The following is an 18,622-nucleotide window of genomic DNA, read 5'->3' as shown; positions in this document are numbered from 1 at the left end:
CTATCAACTCCATAAACAGGATCCTATGGCAATTCTGACGAAATACCTGTAGGAACACAGTGGTAAGCCTTCTGAATATCCCCAACACACTAGTGGACCAAACAAGCAAACCCTCCCGACCCACTCAGCAGTTCTGTGAGGGTACTTGGTTCACTGTTCCACACGCAGCACAAAATTTGACAATAATTTAAAGAAAATAAGCATTAATGGTATAAACACAAAGTCCATTAGGTGGTATCCATTTCCCAACTTGTTAACCTCTTAGAACATTAAAAAACAATGTTTCGTTTACAAAACAAAGTGAACTTTTTTTTTTACTGAAAGCCAATAGACAACCAGAGAGACAACCAACTCCAAACCCTTTAACACCCGGCCCTCAATGATGTTGCTTATTGAGTGTTGCTGAAGATTTTCTCCGCCATCCAAAGTTCTCCTGGATGAGTGTGTAGTGTTTTTTTTTCTCTGTGTTTGCTTCCTGTCTTCTCAGACCGCTGCCTTATAGCTTCAGATGGCTGCTGGTTCTGGCACTTTCTTTGTTAAAAGGAACCTGTTTCTTCCCACTGGCGTCGCGTACTTGCGCAGTATGAGCGATTGCTGCAAAGTCAATGTCTTGATGCGATGATGTCTCCAGTACTGCTGCATGCTTTCTCCAGAGGAAGGATCGCTGTACCTCCTTGGACAGATGACCAGTGGACATCATAAACGCATCATCTTGTTTTAGATTTGGCATGAGGTTGGACTGTGTGTCATCAAAACTAATCTGTTGATACCATTGAGCTGGACTGGTATGGATTTGATTTATTATGTATTTCTGTTTAACTGCTAATTGATTTGAGTTAAATTTGGCCTGATACTTTTTTTGTAACAATCATTGCAAAGATGAAAAACATCAACTATTGAGCCAACCAGAGTGTGACAATCAGTCCCAGTGCACCCTACTTCTGGCTGGCCACAGGAGAGGCCAGGCTGGTGGCTTTTAGGAGAGACGGCCGCTTGCTGTATTACTAACTGTTGCTTCCAGCCTACATCTCCAGCCACACTTCCTACTTCTCATCACAGAGTCAACCACTCTCTGCTTCTCTGATTCAACCCTCCACCATGTAATCATCTCTCTTATCAAAGGTGAGAGGAGCTGGGCCTTCCCACACTCTCTTACTTTATGTCTTCTCTTTGCCTCTTTGTTCTTTTTCAGATAAATGTTTCTCGCTGGCTCAAAAGCAGGGGGAAGAGTACTGTGTAGAGTTTAGGAAAGAAAGAAAAGAAAAAAGGATCCATCCTCCCTTGTGACATGGGGAAGATGGTGCTGAAGATTTTAATGCACAGGTGTTCCAGCTATGGTGTATGTATGAATAATCCATTTAAATCTTCTCCAATCGCCTCCTTCATTTATTTGAATTTCTCTAAGCTGTCACCTTGGAAAGCTGTTCCGCGTAGTTTGTATTCAGCCGAGCTATCGTCTTTTAAGACGGTCTCTCGCAGCTGCCACGTTTGGTATGCCTGGGGAGGCGCGCGGGCCGAGCGGCGCTAGCGCTAGCGCTCCCCTCCCTCTTGCCATTAGTCCGCACGTCCACATGCGCCTCTTTGTTAGAGATCCGTTTGAATTTTTGTGCGGCCCCAGCAGGGGCCCCCTTGGGTGAGCTACAATGAGCAGTGGCAGCGGAGCGCGAATGAGAATAGGAAACCAAACGGAGACGCGGGTGCCGTGCTAAGTAGAGAAGGCCTGATGTCTTACAACCCGCAGAGTGTTGGAACTTAAAACACCTCGCCAATACCAAAGTACCCAACCGAGCTAAAGAGCAAAAAAACAAAACAAAGAAACGAAAATCCAACCACTGGAGCTCTGCGTTGGTTAGATGACTTACTCCAAAGCATTTTACTCGTAGGAAACTTTTTCAGGAACCGGGTTGTTTTCACAGGGTATTCTTTCTGCTAGGGTAAAAGCACATTACTCCAGAGGAAGGCTCCGCTAGGGCAGTGCTAGCATTCCAAATTAGTTACACTAGTTTTTTTCAGCATTATAATTTAGTCATCTGGCTGTAAACTCATCAACAGCTCCAATTTTCTGTCTTTAACTGCATACATTATAAATCATTGTCTCATATACGGTTGTGAGCATACATCAGAGGTAGTACTGCACCAGGTAACAGTAATTGCCACCATTACAGATATGTTCAGTTTTCTCTCTTTTCTCACACTTAAAATGTTCAGACCATCAAACAATTTAAAAAAAATAAAAAAACAAAAACCCAGGTAACATTAGTAAATTAAAAATACACTTTTTAAATGAGGATTTCAACAATTAAGCTAACCAACCAACCTGGCCCTATGTGGAGAAGTAATTGCCCCCCCAAACCTAAACTACCGACTACAAATATGCGAGTGAGTCTCTACATCACTGGAGGAATCTTGGCCCACTCTTTGCACAATGGTTTTAATTTAGCCAGATTGGTGAATATTTTTCAAAGCGTAAATGGTCCTTAAGCAGCTCCATGCCATCATACTTGACTGTCAGTTTGATGTTCTTTCATGTAGCTAACGTGGTGTTAGCTTCATGTCAGATGTCGTGCACACTTTCTAAAATGTTTTACATTTCTCATCTTTCCACAGGTCTTACAATCATCAAGGCGTTTTTTTGTGAAATAAGTGTTTTTTCACCGTGGAAATGGGGGCTGTTTTCCTCTGTCTCTTTCTCATTTTTGTGTCATGACCACTGACCTTAACTGAGTTGTCCAGTTACTAAAAGTAATTATGCAAGTCCAGCCACTCCTGGTGAGGTTCCCATCAGATGCATCTTTTGTCCGTTTGTGGATAATGATTCTTACTTTGGTTTTCTGGTGCCCCCAAACAATTAGAAATGGTTCTGTAATCCTTTCCAGACTGAAAGGGTTACACAGTTAATCATTTTGTTTCTCATCAGTTCTTGTCGCATTTAAAAAAAAATCTTTAGCCAACTTCATTTCATCAGATAGGTTCTATTTAAATAATTGCATGTGTTTAACAAAAAGGGGAAATATCCTTACCCATAGGACCAGGTTTATTTGGGTTTTCCAAAATGCAATCATCATTTACAAAGAGCTTTTTGTCTTTAAACAGGTTTTTCTCTTATATTAATATACGTTTGAAGAACTAAAACATTTAAACTCTGTAAGAGGGCCAGCACCTTTCTGAAGCCCTGTAAATCCAGCTGTGAGGGTGCAGATAAAAACACTCACAACCTCAGAAATGTATTATTTGTTATTAATGATAGTAATGACAAATGTGCGGTGAAGGCTCCTTCAGAAAATAAATTTCACACTTGGATATGAAAAACATCTGTGATTGTTACAATATTTCTCTATGAATTCGTTTTAATTGAAAATAAGATTGAGGAGGTCCTCTGGACGGGTTCTTCTTTGTTGAAACTTTTTGTCTCTTCTCCAACAGACTTCTTCAGTCTGGGGAGTTTCAGGTGACTGAAGAAGAACCAGAAGACCTACTCAGTCTTTTAGTTTAGTTTTTCTACCTGGATTATTGAGATGCATCTTGTCTTTATTACTGTTTCAGAGCGTTAACACTAGTGAAAGAGGCCTCCGGGTTGTAAAAGCAACTAGAGCTCTCTCTTCACCTCTGCGTCGACAACATCCTTTAATAGTTTTCTGCAGATGCGCCTCACTGTGGACTTTTTAGTGACAGAATCACTGGTTACCATTTTAAAGCTGAAATCCCTTTTTTTTTCGTTTTTGGAGACTTTCTGTTCCACTTACTGACTGAGCAAGACGGTCAAAACTCCTCCCTCTGCGGATGTAATGTAGGCGAAAGGCAATGTTTGGGAACCGCAGTGAAGAACCGAGCAAAGACCAGGGTAAATTAGTAGGTTCTGGGAAAAAAGGGTTCCGGTGGAAAAACGCTCCTGGTCTCATTGTCGATGCGTTCCCTTCTTCAGTTTCCCCCCCCTTGTACAAACTTTAATAGAAGCTTCAGAAAGTGTGCAGAGCCAGGCGGCAGAACATAATATTCAGAATCCCCCCTGTCCTTCATGGGAGCTCCGTACGAGCCCAGTAACTGATGACGTGATAGTGCAGTGTGCGATGCATGTCCCTTATTTACACACGTCTCATTCAGCAGCAACATGATACAAAATACATTTTTACTGGTGCTGATTAGAAATAAAAACCGCCTAAGCGGAACCGGAGCTCAGAGTGTCACAGTCTGAGTTGCTGAGTCCGCTGAACTCCGACGTGTTGGGGAGCTCAGGCAGAGAGTGATGTTCTGAAGCCTTTAATCTCACCTGTAGATAAAGTCTGTTCCTAGAAAACAGTCATCCCAGGTCCAAGGCAGCGCAGAGCTCACTGCACAGCAATAGTTGTCTGTTAGGCCACCCTTTTGATGGACCCTGTCAGTCTCTCACTCTCCGTTTCCTCGCTGCTAACCATCTGATTGACTTTTTTTTTTTTTAAGGCGGCCTGTTATCGGCGTCCTATCGCTCTCAGTATCTGAGCTCAGAGGTCGCTAGCCTCGGCTCGTTCATACAGAGCTCTCAGTTTCTCAAAGCGAGGGCCCCACTCCCCCAGTGTCTCCTCCCTTCTCGCCTCCCCACCTCCCTCCCCTGTGCTTCCTCCGTCCAGCCCCGCTGAACTGAAGGAGCTGAGGGAGCCGGCGGGGGACCCCCCTCCTTCGGTGGAGAACACCTGGAGGGAGTCGAAGGGCCCCGTGTCCGGGTGCTGGTCGGCGTCGCGGATGATCTCGCACAGGTAGCGGGCCAGGTCCTGGCTGGAGAAGGAGAGGGAGCGCCGCGCCAGCTGGGAGGGGCGCGCCTGGCCCTGGGCAGGAGGTCGGGTGGGGGGCACGTCCCGGCGAAGGCAGGCGGTGGTGGTGGCTGTGGAGGAAGTGGAGGCGGTGGAAGGGGGCAGGGTTGTGGAGCTGGAGGTGCGGCTGAGGGCGTCCACGGGCTGGGCAGAGGGCGGGGCGGGTGGCGCCTGGTGGAGGAGGTGGTGGTGGTGGTGATGGTGGGGAGGGGGCGGGTGGTGCAGGGCTCTGGAGCGGCAGTACTGGACCGACTGGGCGGGGCTTGGCTGGAGGGACTTCTGCAGCTCTGCCATGTCGTAGGCGTTCTGGAAACAGAAGACGCAGTTAGCACACGCACACACACACACACACACACACACACACACACACACACACACACACGCACGCACGCACGCACGCACGCACACACACACACACACACACACACACACACACACACAAGGAGATGAGAGCAACATAAAGAGGCAGAACGTAGTGATGGACTGAACGTTTGCAGGAGAGAGGAATTAAGTGTGACAGGGAGGAAGCAGAAAAATGAAAGAGGGCTGGGAAACAATCAACCCCCCCCCCCCCTCCCGCTATGTTTACTGTGAGCGTTCCGCCAGTTTAAGTTTCCGATCTGTCTCCAATTATTCCCGCTGAAAGGGTTTAAGAGTTTCTATGAGTGCTCTGACAGTGGGGATAAAAATCTGGCCGGTGTGATTCAGAAAGGAGACGGGACTGAGGCTGAGCTGCCGTTACATACTGTCCCACATGCAGTATAACCTGCAAGTCACTTCAGGACTGACATGATTCCATGAGAACTGGAGAAAAGAGATGAAAACAACCAGTGGGAGGAGGAGGAGGATGAAAAGATGCCTGTGCATGGAGGAGGAGTGGGTGGCTCTGTAAAGCTGATTATGTGAAAAGTGGCAAGTGGCCTGTTATTTATTTATCTAGTTCTCCAAATAGATTAAAACAGTGAGACCAAAGAGAATTGAACAGCTGCTGGAACCCACATACTGGACGAGGGACGCAGCTTTGGGACATTTTTTAGAGGAATTGGAAAGAACGACTGCATTAAAGGTGAATGTGAAAAAAATGTGAAGCCAACGCAGCGTTCCCCAGACGTTCCCGGCTCTACGTTGTTAGCTTTTGAATGCTAACGGATCTACTGCAGACAAGCTGCAACCCCAAAAAGATCAGTGAATATACCAATAAAGAAAAAGTTGCTGGCTTTATGCAAAAATGATATCAAGTGCAACATTAATCATTGCAATTCTTTTCCTAACTATACGATTAAAAGGATAGTTCTTTTCTTTCAAGTGGAGTTCTGTTGGGAGGATAAGAAAGACAATATGTCTTAATTTTATATAAAGCTTATCTTTTCAAACTATGAGGCAAATATCATTGGATGACACTATACCATAAGAAAATCAGCCCGCCATATTGGCTTCCAACACATTTATCCCTGAAACATACATAATTGATTCTCAGATAATCCACAGATTTTTAGGATATATTGAAAATCTTTAAAATGGGAATGCCACGGTCCTCACATCCCACTAAAGAATCAATGCAACAACCCCTAAATAGCACATTTGACTAAATTTCAAACAAATTTACTTTTTTCTTGTAAAGTACCATTGTCAGGATCCCCAGGGGTGTGATAACTTATGGTAGCTCCCTGACTGTTTTTAGATAAGTCTTGTTTTGTTCATGCTTAGGTTCTCGTATTATCATTTGTTAGTTTTCTGCTCAGCATTTATGTTAGTCCTATATTCAGGTATCGGTTAGATTAGTTCTGTCTAGTTGTGTTTTGTGATCTTAGTAGTTCAATTAGATTCTTATTTTATGTTGGCTTTTCTCTAGTTTAGTTTCTTTTCTAGTTCTTTATATTATTGGTTATGATAGGTTTAGTCTTGTTATTTCTGTAGTTCCATTATCTACATTCTGAGTTAGTGAGGTCCTTTCCCTTTTCTGCCCCATTCTCCATCTACTGTTAGGTTCTGTTAGTTCCCTGCACCTGCCAGTTCACTACCCCTCCTTTCCCTCTGCCTGACTGCACCCCTCAGTTCACCAGTGATTAGTTATCCATCAATTATTTCCCTCTGCCTTTTCCCATTTAAATTCCTTGAACCATTTGATGAATCGTGACAGCCCTAGAATATAGTAGATGATTGACTGAAGGGTGATGCCTTTCACAGTTCCTTTGTCAGGTCTATTTTTCCAGCATATCTTACTCTTGACCTATATTTGACTTTTACACCCTACTCATTCTGTGTAGATATTAAGTTTTGCTCTACATTCCTCATCTTATTAAGTTAAGCACACATTGTACTGATGTGGTCAGGGACAACGACTGGGCAGAAAAAGAGCAGAAAAACGGTGAAAGTTCAAAGGAAAATCTTAAGAGCTTTTAGAAGAACTACTGAACAGAATCACTTTGTATTATTGAAGGATCTGCCTCTCTTGACAAGCGCTTTCAAAAGAAGGTGATGGTTCAAACATCTTCTTCCAAGAAGAAGACAAAAACTACCGTAACTACCCATCTACTGACAGCTAACCCTCAATTTTAAAAGGAATGATGTCAGATTGACTCACGATTAAGGTCATAGTAATTGTTCTTTGTTATTAGTGACATCATTCTTTTAATACTGCCAGGAGCAGGGGAGCATGGTTTAGCTAGAAGTAGAGAAAGGGGGCACTGCCCGACATCTTCCTGAAGACATTTTGTGGCTTTCAGCGTTTTTATTTTCAATCAACCAGTGAAGGAATAGGAAATTCTGGACATTTTGAACACTGTTTAGGTTTATGTAGGCATTTGAGTAACTATGTGTGACTGTTTGCCATGCAGCTGGATTTTATTTAGGTTCTTGATGGCTGGTTGGCCACCATTGCATTAGAAGAAGGAAAAATTAGTTTTGAGACAGTTTATAAAGGGCCGAATTGTGATAGGCAGGGTTACTGGGTCAGGGCGTCTCCAAAACGGCTGCAGGCGTTAGAATTGGTCCAAAACGGTGATGATTTTTTCAATTACTTACTTGACTTGGCCTCCAAATTCCCCAGATCTCAGTTTAATCGAGTCTAATCTAAACAGTGGGATGTGCTGGACACAAAAAGCCTGACTCATGGAGGTCCCACCTTGTACTAAATGTGTTTTTGGTAGCAAAAGTAAGGCAAATGGCCATTGTGTTATGACTGACTGATCCATGCCTGTATTGTGTGTGTCCTGTACGGCGAAGAGGTGATCACATATTTTTCTTCGATGAAAGCTCTGATATTATGCAAGCTCCGAGTACTGCTGAGTGCACGTGGGTTACACTGGCTGGTGGAGAGCAGAGATAAGGATTCTGCGTGGGCCTAATTAAAACACTACCTCGCTCACTGCAGAGTTTCAGTCCAACCTGAATTGAATTAATCCACTGAAAGGCTGCTACCTTGCAACCACTGCCAAAAATGTAAAAAACATATATTCAATGACAGTCTTTAAAATTAGAATTACAGTGCTAAAAGCGTTTCTTCTTTATACCAGCAAAAATTGCTGCTCAGCATGTATTTGTGGGTGCAGCATTGATTTCTCACTTCCTTTGTAAGTGTGTTTATCTGAGGGCAGTACCTGGTCCTCCTCCCCGCCTCCCTCTTCGTCGTAGTTGAGCACGTTCTCCCGGATGTCCTCCCAGCCGTCGTGATGTGCCGAGACGTGGTACACGCCCTCCTTGAGCCCTTTGTAGGTGCGCCAGCGAGTGTAGAGGAAAATGCCCAGCAGCAGCACTGCAGTCGAGACACACAGTGGTGAAGGGTCGGCAGCACAGGCTTTACACATTCTAATTAAGTGATCAAAATCCTTCAGGCAATTAAGGTATGCCCCCAAAGAGAGGGGTTCTTTGATGGAACTGGCCTTGAGCACCATTTAGCGATAATGAGACCTAAAACAGGGTTTTGGGATTTAACTGGTAAAGATGTTTTAGAAGTCTAGATGAGGAAATAGTTAATTGCTCATATTATGTAAGCTATATTTTCAGGCAGTGGATTTTTTTTTTCCCGGTTGATCACAAAAAGTGATTCAGGTTTTTTTTTCCCCCCTTAAAAACTCAGCTAGCAGTGGTAACTTTGGTAGGAATGAGAAACAAATCCCCATGAGACCAGTTATACCAGCATTAGCTCAAATGTTGCCAGTGGCCATAAGTTACGCACAAAGAAAAAGCACAGCTAGTTTCTAACAAAACCAAATTAGCGCTCATTGGGGGATAATTTGCTGCTACTTTTGTCCATTTTAGTCCTTTTAACAATTGTCCTTTGTTTTGATGGTCATTTTTACCACCTCCTGAGGGAAAGGCTATCTTTCAGGAGCTAAGCAGCATGTGAACTCAGTGTTCATGTGCTGCAACAAACATTGTCTTTTGTTTTATCAAAACCTTTTCAAACACATTCTCATGAACCGCCAACCCGTGCTAGGCAGGACAGAGGTTTGGATGGAAACCGGAATAAGTACAAGAGCCACAGGTCATAAAAACAAAAGAACATAAACTCGTTTTAGAGTTTATGAGATCTAAATTGTGATCATTGAACGAGAATTCAATTTACTGGATTTACTTCACCTATTGACAAACAAAAGGGTGTCAGGCGGTGTAGCTTACCATGTCCAAAATTACAAAAATGCTCTCATGGTTTTATTAGGGGTTTGCAAGGTGCACCCAGTGGCATATTTTCTCTACACACGTTCCTGTTTTAGCCCAAACCAACCATCTATGCTCAGAAAATGTCTAGACCAAGAAAGAGTCAACAATGTCCAACATACTGAATCTTTACCTTACTTGATGAAGTGGACGGAGTTAAATATTTGTCCATTGTGTTACTTAGCTCAACCCTGACACATCCTCAGCTGTGCCTCCTCAGGCCCGACAACATGCGTTTCACGGACCACAACCCGTGGTTCGCGGACCCCCAGTTTGAGGGCCGCTGCTCTAGAGGATATGGCAGCATGCTATCACCATGCCAGGATGGAAAGTCATCAGCAAAGAAACCAATTAATCTGGTAACGGATTTAAGTGCAAAACATTGCTTGGCGGACCGGCCGAGTCGCCCTCAGGCATTGCTTCTCAAATAGCGTGGTGCGTCCCCTAGGGAAGGGCGTGAATATATTACAGGATGGGGCAGACCTTCTAAATGTGACAACAGCACCCCCTGCTGTTTGGTATGGGCCTGCAGTCAGTAGTACGACTAGGAAGGGATTCTCTGTCCTCAAAGCAATGGCTTCACTATGTTTCAGTAGTGTATGGTTGTCTGTAGAGGAATAATATTAATAAACTCCTAAAAAAGTATAAACACATCAGCACGCAACCCTCTTATTGGCTGCCAGGCGCCGTGGTGGAGGGATGATGACTGGGCCTATTTTGCCGCAGTAGTTTTCTAAAGTGGAACGTTAGGCCATCTGTTGAAAAGCTAAATCTTGGTCGATATTAGATCATGCAGTTAAAAGGTTGTTTTTATGGCCTGGTCATGTTTTTGTGAGCAATTCTACGGCCGAGTGCAAAACAAGGCCACTGACGCTGAGGGTAACTCTTCCCACCACTGCAGTGTCAGGTGAGGTCTCGCTCAGCGGCCGAGAGCAGAAAAGCAAGGCTTGAAATCAAAAGCCGCGGAGGCAATACAAATATCCCCGATGATCCCGTCGTAGAGACTTCACTTTGTAACTTACACAGAGTGACTGCAAACGCCATGAAAGGTGAAACTGTACCAGACTTTCAAAAGGTTTCACCAACCCAGACGGTGGTTATTATCACTTCTGAGGACAGAGGAGGAGCTGCAGCTAGGATTAAAACAGGGATCTGGCCCTAAACTTTTGATCTTTTCCCAGTCAGAGAAAGTTTGTAACATTCACACATATTTGATCAATAACAGACGAGTCCCGAAGGAGCCCACATACAGCAGCAGCAGCAGCAGCAGCAGAAGGGCATTGTTTCCTGAAGATCTGTCGGTAGTTTACAGAGGCTTTTATTATTATTATTTTTTGCTTCAGAACATCAAACCCTGAAATACTACTTTGAATGATTTAGTGCTGTGCTACTGCTGTAAACCGACAATTTAAAATCTAATACAGGTAAAGCTAACAAAGCAGGAGCTTTACACAGTTTTAACATGATGATTGAATTATCATGTAGAAAGAATAAATGTGATCGGGCCAAAATGCTTAGCAGTCTCCCTCCATGAAACTCCACCCAGAGGTACCTGGGGAATGAAATAGCACTACCTTGGTAACGGGCCATTGTTCTGGGATAAATTTGTGCCCTGGTAAACACGCAGGCCGGTCACAATGGCCCCCTTGTTTCCTGGAAAAGGTTCTTGTTGAAAAGCACAGACGAAGCTCACAGAACTGAAGAAATGAGCTGGCAAACATTCCTTCCCAAGAATGTTGAAGACTGATGAGGCCATACAAAAAATAAAAAGTATAAATAAATAAAAAGTAAAAAATACAACTTCTTCAACTTATTGTTGCTAAAGGGGATAGTATTGTGTAGTAAAGGCACATTTAAATTACGGTTGCCTGAACATTTTCCAGGGAGCTTCTTATTTACCTAGGCTGTCTCATGTTTGGATCTAAAACCGGCTCTTTTACATCCTCTGACTCTGAGCGGGTCCAGGAGGGCTATTGTTGGCCTTGGCATTCACTAAACGCGCAGGTGATCCCCATGCTCTACCAATGAACCCCTCCTGTACCAAGGTTGGTCCCGGAGATGCCAAGGTCTCACTGCAGCCCAACCCAGACTGTGTGCCTAAAGTGGTGGGCTCATTCTCTCCTATTTTCAAGATGAAATGATGATTTTACCCAGTATTACAAAAGGTGTTTCTAATCAGGATTACCAACTATATTTTTACCTACACTGAGAGTTCTTCTGAGTAATGTTTCTTTCTGTCCTTCCTCTCTAAAGTCACTACTCTCCTCGATAACCTAATTAAAATCTTACCTCAACAAATGTCCCCACCGTGCTTTCCTGTTCTTCAAAGCCATGCCGGATTTTTTTGAATAAAAGCAGGAAACAAAAGTAAAGCACTGGCCAGTGGGGAAAATAAGTAATTGTCGCCCTGAAAATGACTGCTCAAGACTAATTTAATAAAATGTCTGTGAAAGATCTGTGAAATAGGAATTTTCCTTTTTGAATAAATGTGGAACTAAAAAATAAAGGTTGAAGGCAGCTTCCACACAATCCAAAGTTCATCCAGTCTGCATGTTTTTTTTCCTCATAGTGACCTTTTCATATGTGCAACAAATACTGTGTTTAGTCTTCTGCCTCTCACCTCCTGCCTTAGTACTCACTAAACCCACTAGCCTTTCTTTATGTTTAACCTCTGTTACACACACAGCAGCCGTGTCTTCCTCCCTATACTGCAGCTCAGATCTGTGTGTGACGCTGGGATAATATTTAATAATTTACACCTGAATGTCATTAAATACCTGCATTACACTGTGAGTCATACTCCACTGTGTCTTCCAATCTGTTTTTGCAAAAAAAAAAAAAAAAAATCTCTATAGGAGAGAAGCATTTAATCACATTTGAGAGAAGCACCAATCCCTGACTGCAACTGATTTCAACTGGCAGCATTAGAAATATCTAGGCTGCTCAAATCCCATTAATCTGGGATATCGGCATGAAAATCTGGGATCTTAAACAACACAGATTTTAAACACGATCTCCTCCTTTCTCTCTCACTCTCTGTTTCTCCCACAGCACACCTAAAGCCCAGCAGCACCAAAGTGAAGGTACTCAAACTCAGCGCTGAATTGATAACATCCCATTAAACAGGCCTCCCCCTGACAACTGTGTAAGAGTAGATTCGCTCAGCCAGAAACCAGCCGCGCTGCATGGGAGCAAAGATCAATACTCATTTACTGTCAACTTGTCGCCCTCGCCACAACTTCAGCGTCTGGCAGATTTAAAGAGCAAATTGTTTCATGAAGTTCACTGTTCATTTTTAGAGTGCCTGCGTGGCTTTTAATAGCCAGTGAAGCAGCGGGGAGAGGAGATAAAGACACGGGGAGAGAGGCTGTTGTTCTGGCAGGAGACGCGGCTCGCTGCTGCTCTGGGTTCGCCTTGATGCCGCCGGAGAGGCAGCGAACCTGCAAGAGCAAGCTGCCAGGTTCAGTCCACCGCCTCACGGAGCTTCCTAGAGACAGAGAGAAATCCAAGGTGTGTTGGGAAGGAGCCCCTCCAGCAGCGTGAAGGCTTCTCCCCATGGGTGTGTCGCACTTCAGTACTGATGCAGAATGAGGCACGGTGAGAACAAACATTCACCGTGACTCGGATCCGAGGACAGAACGGACACTTGACACGGATATCCTCTTGATCCTCTTAACTCAAGATCAAAAACGCATTTGTTTAGGATTGCCTTGAACTGTTCTAGTTAACTGTAACACCACTAGTTTTTTTATGTTCTGTTTTCTATCTACATTTTATTCCTACTTGCTTTTATACTGTTTTATTTTGCTATACTTTAATCATGTAAAGCACTTTGCTTTGTCTTTGTACTGAATTGTTCTATATAAATAAATTTGCCTTGCCTTGCCTTGCCTTGATCTGAGTCAGCAAAACAAAAATCACAACATGGAAAGCCAGGACAGATCGTCGACTGCTGTGGGAATATTTAAGACAAGATAAGAAATTCCTTTATTGTCCCACAATGGGAAATTGATGGCATCGACAGTGGCAAGGACACAGAAAGTTAACAGAAAGTTATACACAGTTTATAGTTACGAGAAAAACAAGCTAATCTAATCTGAAGTTAGTTCTAAACGCAACAGAGAATGAGCTTTTCAGAAGGCTAAAATAATAGTAAGAATAAATGAAACAGTATTGCACAGTTACTGAGAGGATGGAGCGCGTTTGTGTGATGGTGGTAGTGGGGGAGGGGGGGGGGGTGACTGGCCAACCAACATTAATGAATGGTACAGGTGGGACTGTTTCTTAGCTACATAATGATCTCATGTATTTTGCCTAAACGGGTTTGATGTAAGAGGACGAGTATATGTAGAACTCCATCCTTCAGGGTTCTTCAGCTGCCAGGGGGGGGGGGGGGGGGGGGGGGGCAGTTGGAGCACAACCAGGCCTGGCCTCCTGGACCGGTCCTTTTCCTGTGTGCAAGAACTGGGACCCATAGGTGTCTTTTAGTCATTTTAGTACAAACTAGGTCTCAGATGGGCTATTCAACTTGGCCAAAATGGGTTTTATTAAGGCAAAACAACAGGGTCCATACAAAAATCCCAGAACCACTCAGCAAACCTCCAATCCGTTTATTTATTTATATATTATCATAATAATGTACTTTCTTATTTTGTTCTTCACTGTGCACTCCCTCCTGTGCCTTAGGCCAAAAATCAGGAGAATTATATACACTTATAATTATATAAGGCTCTTTACACAGTACATCAAGATTTTTTATTGGATTGGAATTTTAAGCTCTTCAACATGCCTAAATAAAATAATGGTTTTTAGTTTTGACACCAGGAGATTGTAAATGGCCTCTAACTGCCCCCCCATGAGATCTTTTGATGTTGCACAGTGTTCTATAAGCTCGTCCCAGATTTGCTATGTTAACATGGGCAGGAACAGCAGCAGAGGGTGGATTTATGCCCATAACTCACACTTTTGCTAAAATGAGCACTGGTGACAAAGATGTACGAGAAGGTAACAGTGAGCTGTGCAGCAGTACATCTGTATTCTGCTGAACAAACGGGGCCTACAACAAGAAGCTACAAAGGATTTATGCTGCATAATTAATTGAAGTTTATGCGCTAATTAAACTCATTAATGAATCCAATCTAAAGCAGCAACTTGGCTCAGACATGAGTAACATAAATTATTAACCGGGGAGGGTGTGGGGCAAAAAAAAATTCAGAAGTCACGCTGCAACACAATGCAGAACTTCACACAGGTTGTCCTGCAGTAGCTGCACTGGAGTCCACACAGGAGCAGCAACGTCCTCAGCAACACTGGATCAGAACCAATTCCATCCTATGCCAGCTGCTTTTGCTGTGGGACTGACTGTGGGAATATTGTGTGGCAAGATGGCGTAAGCTGCTGGAAAGAGGCTGGTTCCTATGGCTAATGCAAAATGAGCTTCATCTTCAAATCATGGGGATGTGGCTTAATAGAATTTCTTCTTTTTCTCTGTTTCAGTAATTATATGCTTATGGACATGAATGGACAAAACCCCGTATGTCCATTCTTCCTGTATTTTCTGCCTGGGAGACCAGGTATTTACATGTAAGTATGTTGGTCCACAAACTTTATACATTCACACCAAGCAAGTGGGTCTTAACAATAAGGTTGCTGAAAAGTTGTGAATAGGCCCTTTTCCATTAGACCTCAAAAGCCCCAGGTTTTTGAAAAGTTCACTAAGCATTTCCATTTGGGGGATTTCAGCTTCCCCCCAAGCTTTATTTTTATGGGAAGAAGGTCCTGGTCTGAGTCGGACTTTTCAACAAGCCTGGGGCTTTGTTGAATGGCCGGGGTTGTGTGCTGCAAGGCTCAACAGTCCACCACAAGGGGGAGTAAGGAGCAGCAGGGAGATGACCATTTGACAAACCTATCGATTTTATACCGGTAATTTGTCAGAAAAAGTAGTTTTAAGATGTGTTTAGGTGAGGAAGTACACCTCCAAACTTGTGCGGTCAGCTCATCAGGATTATGAGCCGATTTTAATTGTGTTTTCAGATTTGTTGGGAACTCAAAGACCTGCTGACAGGCTGGTCTCACCGGGGAGCCTGCAGTGGTTAACTCCTTTGTTGCAACATTTAGTCGGCCAGGCCATCTGTAATTTTGTTGCAGCTGAAAAGTTGATATAAAATGTTTAATAAGTTTGTGGGGAATATCTACAAGTACAACACACCAAATGTGAAAATCTTAGCTGGATGTTTTCCACATTTTTTGTTAATTCTAAAAGTTTTTGCCACAGTGCTGTAATTAGTCGGATATAAAGCACACTTTTCCCCAAGACTGACTTAATGTAAACTGAAGTTGGTGGACTGAGAACTCTTTTGAGATTTACAAACCATGAACCACGTCTGAAGGGAAAAATCAAAGCATAAAAGACACTTCAGCTTTCTAGATGCAGACGGGTGCCTTGTATTTAATTTAGATCCATGGATTTAGCTAGGCTTTCTCTCATTTTACACACACTGAAAGTTTTGTCTCTAAATAGTGCACAGGCTGTCGATCGAACCACTCTGTGTGTGTGTGTGTGTGTGTCTGTATGCTAGGAACAAAGCAAGCTCACTGCTTTCCTCCTTCCGTGGCAGACACAGCGGAGGAGACAAATCTGCACAACGCCTATATCCTATAATAAAAAAATATAATTTCGCTGCGATCAAAAGTCTTTGGTGTTGTGTTCAAAAATTCTCCTCGTTCTCACCATGGCTGAGGCAAAAACATACGCATACGGCTCTAAATTTTAACACCACGAGGCAAACTTTGGAGCAGACACATCACAGTCTCGCCTCCCCTCTCCTCTCCGCTTCTGTCTCCCCCCATGCCACTACGGTACCCACAGAGAACACCAACAGGAGTAGAATACAGTGGAGCCCAGTGGTGAGAAATAGGGTAGGGCCAGTGTAAAAAGAGATAAGGAGGTGTAACGTCATCAGCAATAGTTTTCCATCCTGTTTTTTTTCCAGACTCTGGATGAGTCAGTCTGCCGTTGTCTGTTTGATCTATGATGGCTTCTTGCTGCCAGCCTGGACCGGAGTGGTACTGCAGTTTTCCTCACAACTTCCCCATATGTCATTGGGCTGTTTTACATGAACTACCCCTAGCAAATGGAAACGTGTCAAACTTTAAAAGCCCCAGGCTTTGTTTTACCCCAGGAAACCAAAACCTGGGGCTTTAAATCCAGGGGATTGTGATGAAAAGGGGGTCTAATACATTAAAATGAGTGTGTTCATGTAGCACTGAAGGTTTCTGTGAGCTTGGAGTTTGAGTCAATGGGCTTTATTTTAGCTGAGGAACTTGAACACACCACAGTTTACTCCAGCCGCATTAAGTGTAGCTTTATGATGGAGTGCATGGCTTCTACAAATGAACAGATGTTTAAGGCAAATCTAATCTACATAATGCGTAAAAAAAAAGCAGCAATATCTCCTTTAAGGACATGATGTGTTCAAACGCAGACCTCTAACCTGGTCTGCAGTTAGAAAGAACTACACGGGGATCTGCAGTTCTGCAACTTTTTTATGGTTTTCCACGAATTACATTTAAATATTTAGATTTCTAAAACTATGCACTCCTACGCTTCCAAACTTCCCACTCCTTTTTTTTTTTTAAAAAAAAGAGTGAATAAACATTACTTTATGCTTCGTTCATTATAATGCAAACAGAACAGATGCTGCATGTGAATATTGATTTTACAAACTTAGCACTGTTGGAGCTCTCGTGGCTTTGTTGCCTACAGATGCTACCTGGGTCAGCTTGGATGCTTCTCCTTCATGTTCACTAATTTCCCTATTTCACGACAAGACCTGACAGATATCAGCAGCAGCACAAACCGCTGTCATCGAACCTACTTAACTGAACAAATGCAAAATTTAACATTGACCCTGTTAAATACTTGTGTTTCTCACGGGACAAAGAATCAACATGACGTGTGAACCGAAGCTCAGGAGCAACAGAAAAACATGTGATCTTGAGCTGCTGTGAAGATGACTGCTCTGCTCTGCTGGAATCAATATCCTGTGCATTAGAGCTTAGGCCCACATGAAGGGGAAAAACACAGACTGTAATAACTCGTGGAGCAAATAAACAGCAAATATGAACTGTGTTACTCTTTGGTTTATGGCGGTGGAGTCTCTGTCTTTATGGCTCTCTGCTTTCTGCCGCTTTCCTCCGCCGAGCTGTGTGTATGAGCGTGAAGTGGCCGCAATGAGCTCCATGGAGAGGTGAGCAGGGAAGCTGGGGGTCAGGGTGTGCGAGATGTATCTGCGCCACTCAAAGCCCTCTCCGGAGGGCAAACAGAGAAATGGAGAATTTGATCGGTATTTCTGACGGGGCGTTTGCGAGCTTAAAAGAAAGATTATGTGTTTATCTGTTTACAAAGCCCCCAGGGCCCTACGCCGTCTTTGACCGTGTTTTTCTTTGTTTAACTTTCTCACTCTCCTCTGCGCCCTGCTGTCCACCACTTTCTGCCCAAGCCCGTTTTAGCTGTTTACTTCCTGCACTGGTCCAGCCGCCCGGCCTTTGAAGTTGTTTTCCAGCGATCGCACTGGGTTGTTTGCATTAGCCCACTACGTCGCCCCGCGTGTACGCCTAGGTGTGATGCTACAGGTACTCCCAAAAGAAAGAAAAAAAATACATCTGATTTCTATTGCCACTTTTTTTCACTTTGCAGACTGGGAAATAATTTCATTGCCTAATGATGAGAGGAAGAGCCTAAACTGAACATGCATGACCTTCAGTTGGTCAGACGGCACAGAATAAACAAGCTTACATTCTTAGCCTTTAGAACCAGCTAGCAAACCCTCGTTAAGCACTCCAATACCGACCTGCATTCACCAAAGCCACTTCAAACTCGTTTAGGTACTGAAAAAATCATTTCAATCTCCTACACATAAGGGATAGCCTTTTATTACCTCTACTTTGGAATACTTCAACAGGGTAAGTTCATTCATCAATATCAGCCAAGCTTATTTTCACTGTTTTAGGTCATATGGAAAGGCAGCAAAAAAGTCACAGTGACTAAATGTGTAAATAACTGATATCTGTACAAAACACAGAATCAGAATGTAACTGATAGTGCTCACCTCATCTAGACGCCACAAATAATGGCCCCCGTTCAGACCTCACACTGACCTCCATCCTTTGGTGATCAG

At 43.5% G+C, this 18,622-nt stretch overlaps 1 protein-coding gene across 1 annotated transcript in view; it reads right to left on the bottom strand.

Moving 5' to 3' along the window:
• Window positions 1-306: 306 nt before the first annotated feature.
• si:ch211-186j3.6 (neural-cadherin) overlaps window positions 307-18,622 on the bottom strand; it is a 488,898-nt gene continuing 470,582 nt past the window's right edge. The window contains exons 38-39 of the mRNA XM_036135719.1: window positions 8,384-8,678; window positions 307-5,090 (exon numbers count right to left, since the gene is read on the bottom strand). Coding sequence (XP_035991612.1) covers window positions 4,479-5,090; window positions 8,384-8,678 — 907 coding nt within the window. The 3' untranslated portion in view covers window positions 307-4,478. The remainder of the gene's footprint in view (window positions 5,091-8,383; window positions 8,679-18,622) is intronic.

This window comes from Fundulus heteroclitus, chromosome 4 (assembly GCF_011125445.2).
Source record: "Fundulus heteroclitus isolate FHET01 chromosome 4, MU-UCD_Fhet_4.1, whole genome shotgun sequence".
NCBI classification, from domain to species: Eukaryota; Metazoa; Chordata; class Actinopteri; order Cyprinodontiformes; family Fundulidae; genus Fundulus; species Fundulus heteroclitus.
This window is presented reverse-complemented; position numbering and strand designations above follow the sequence as displayed.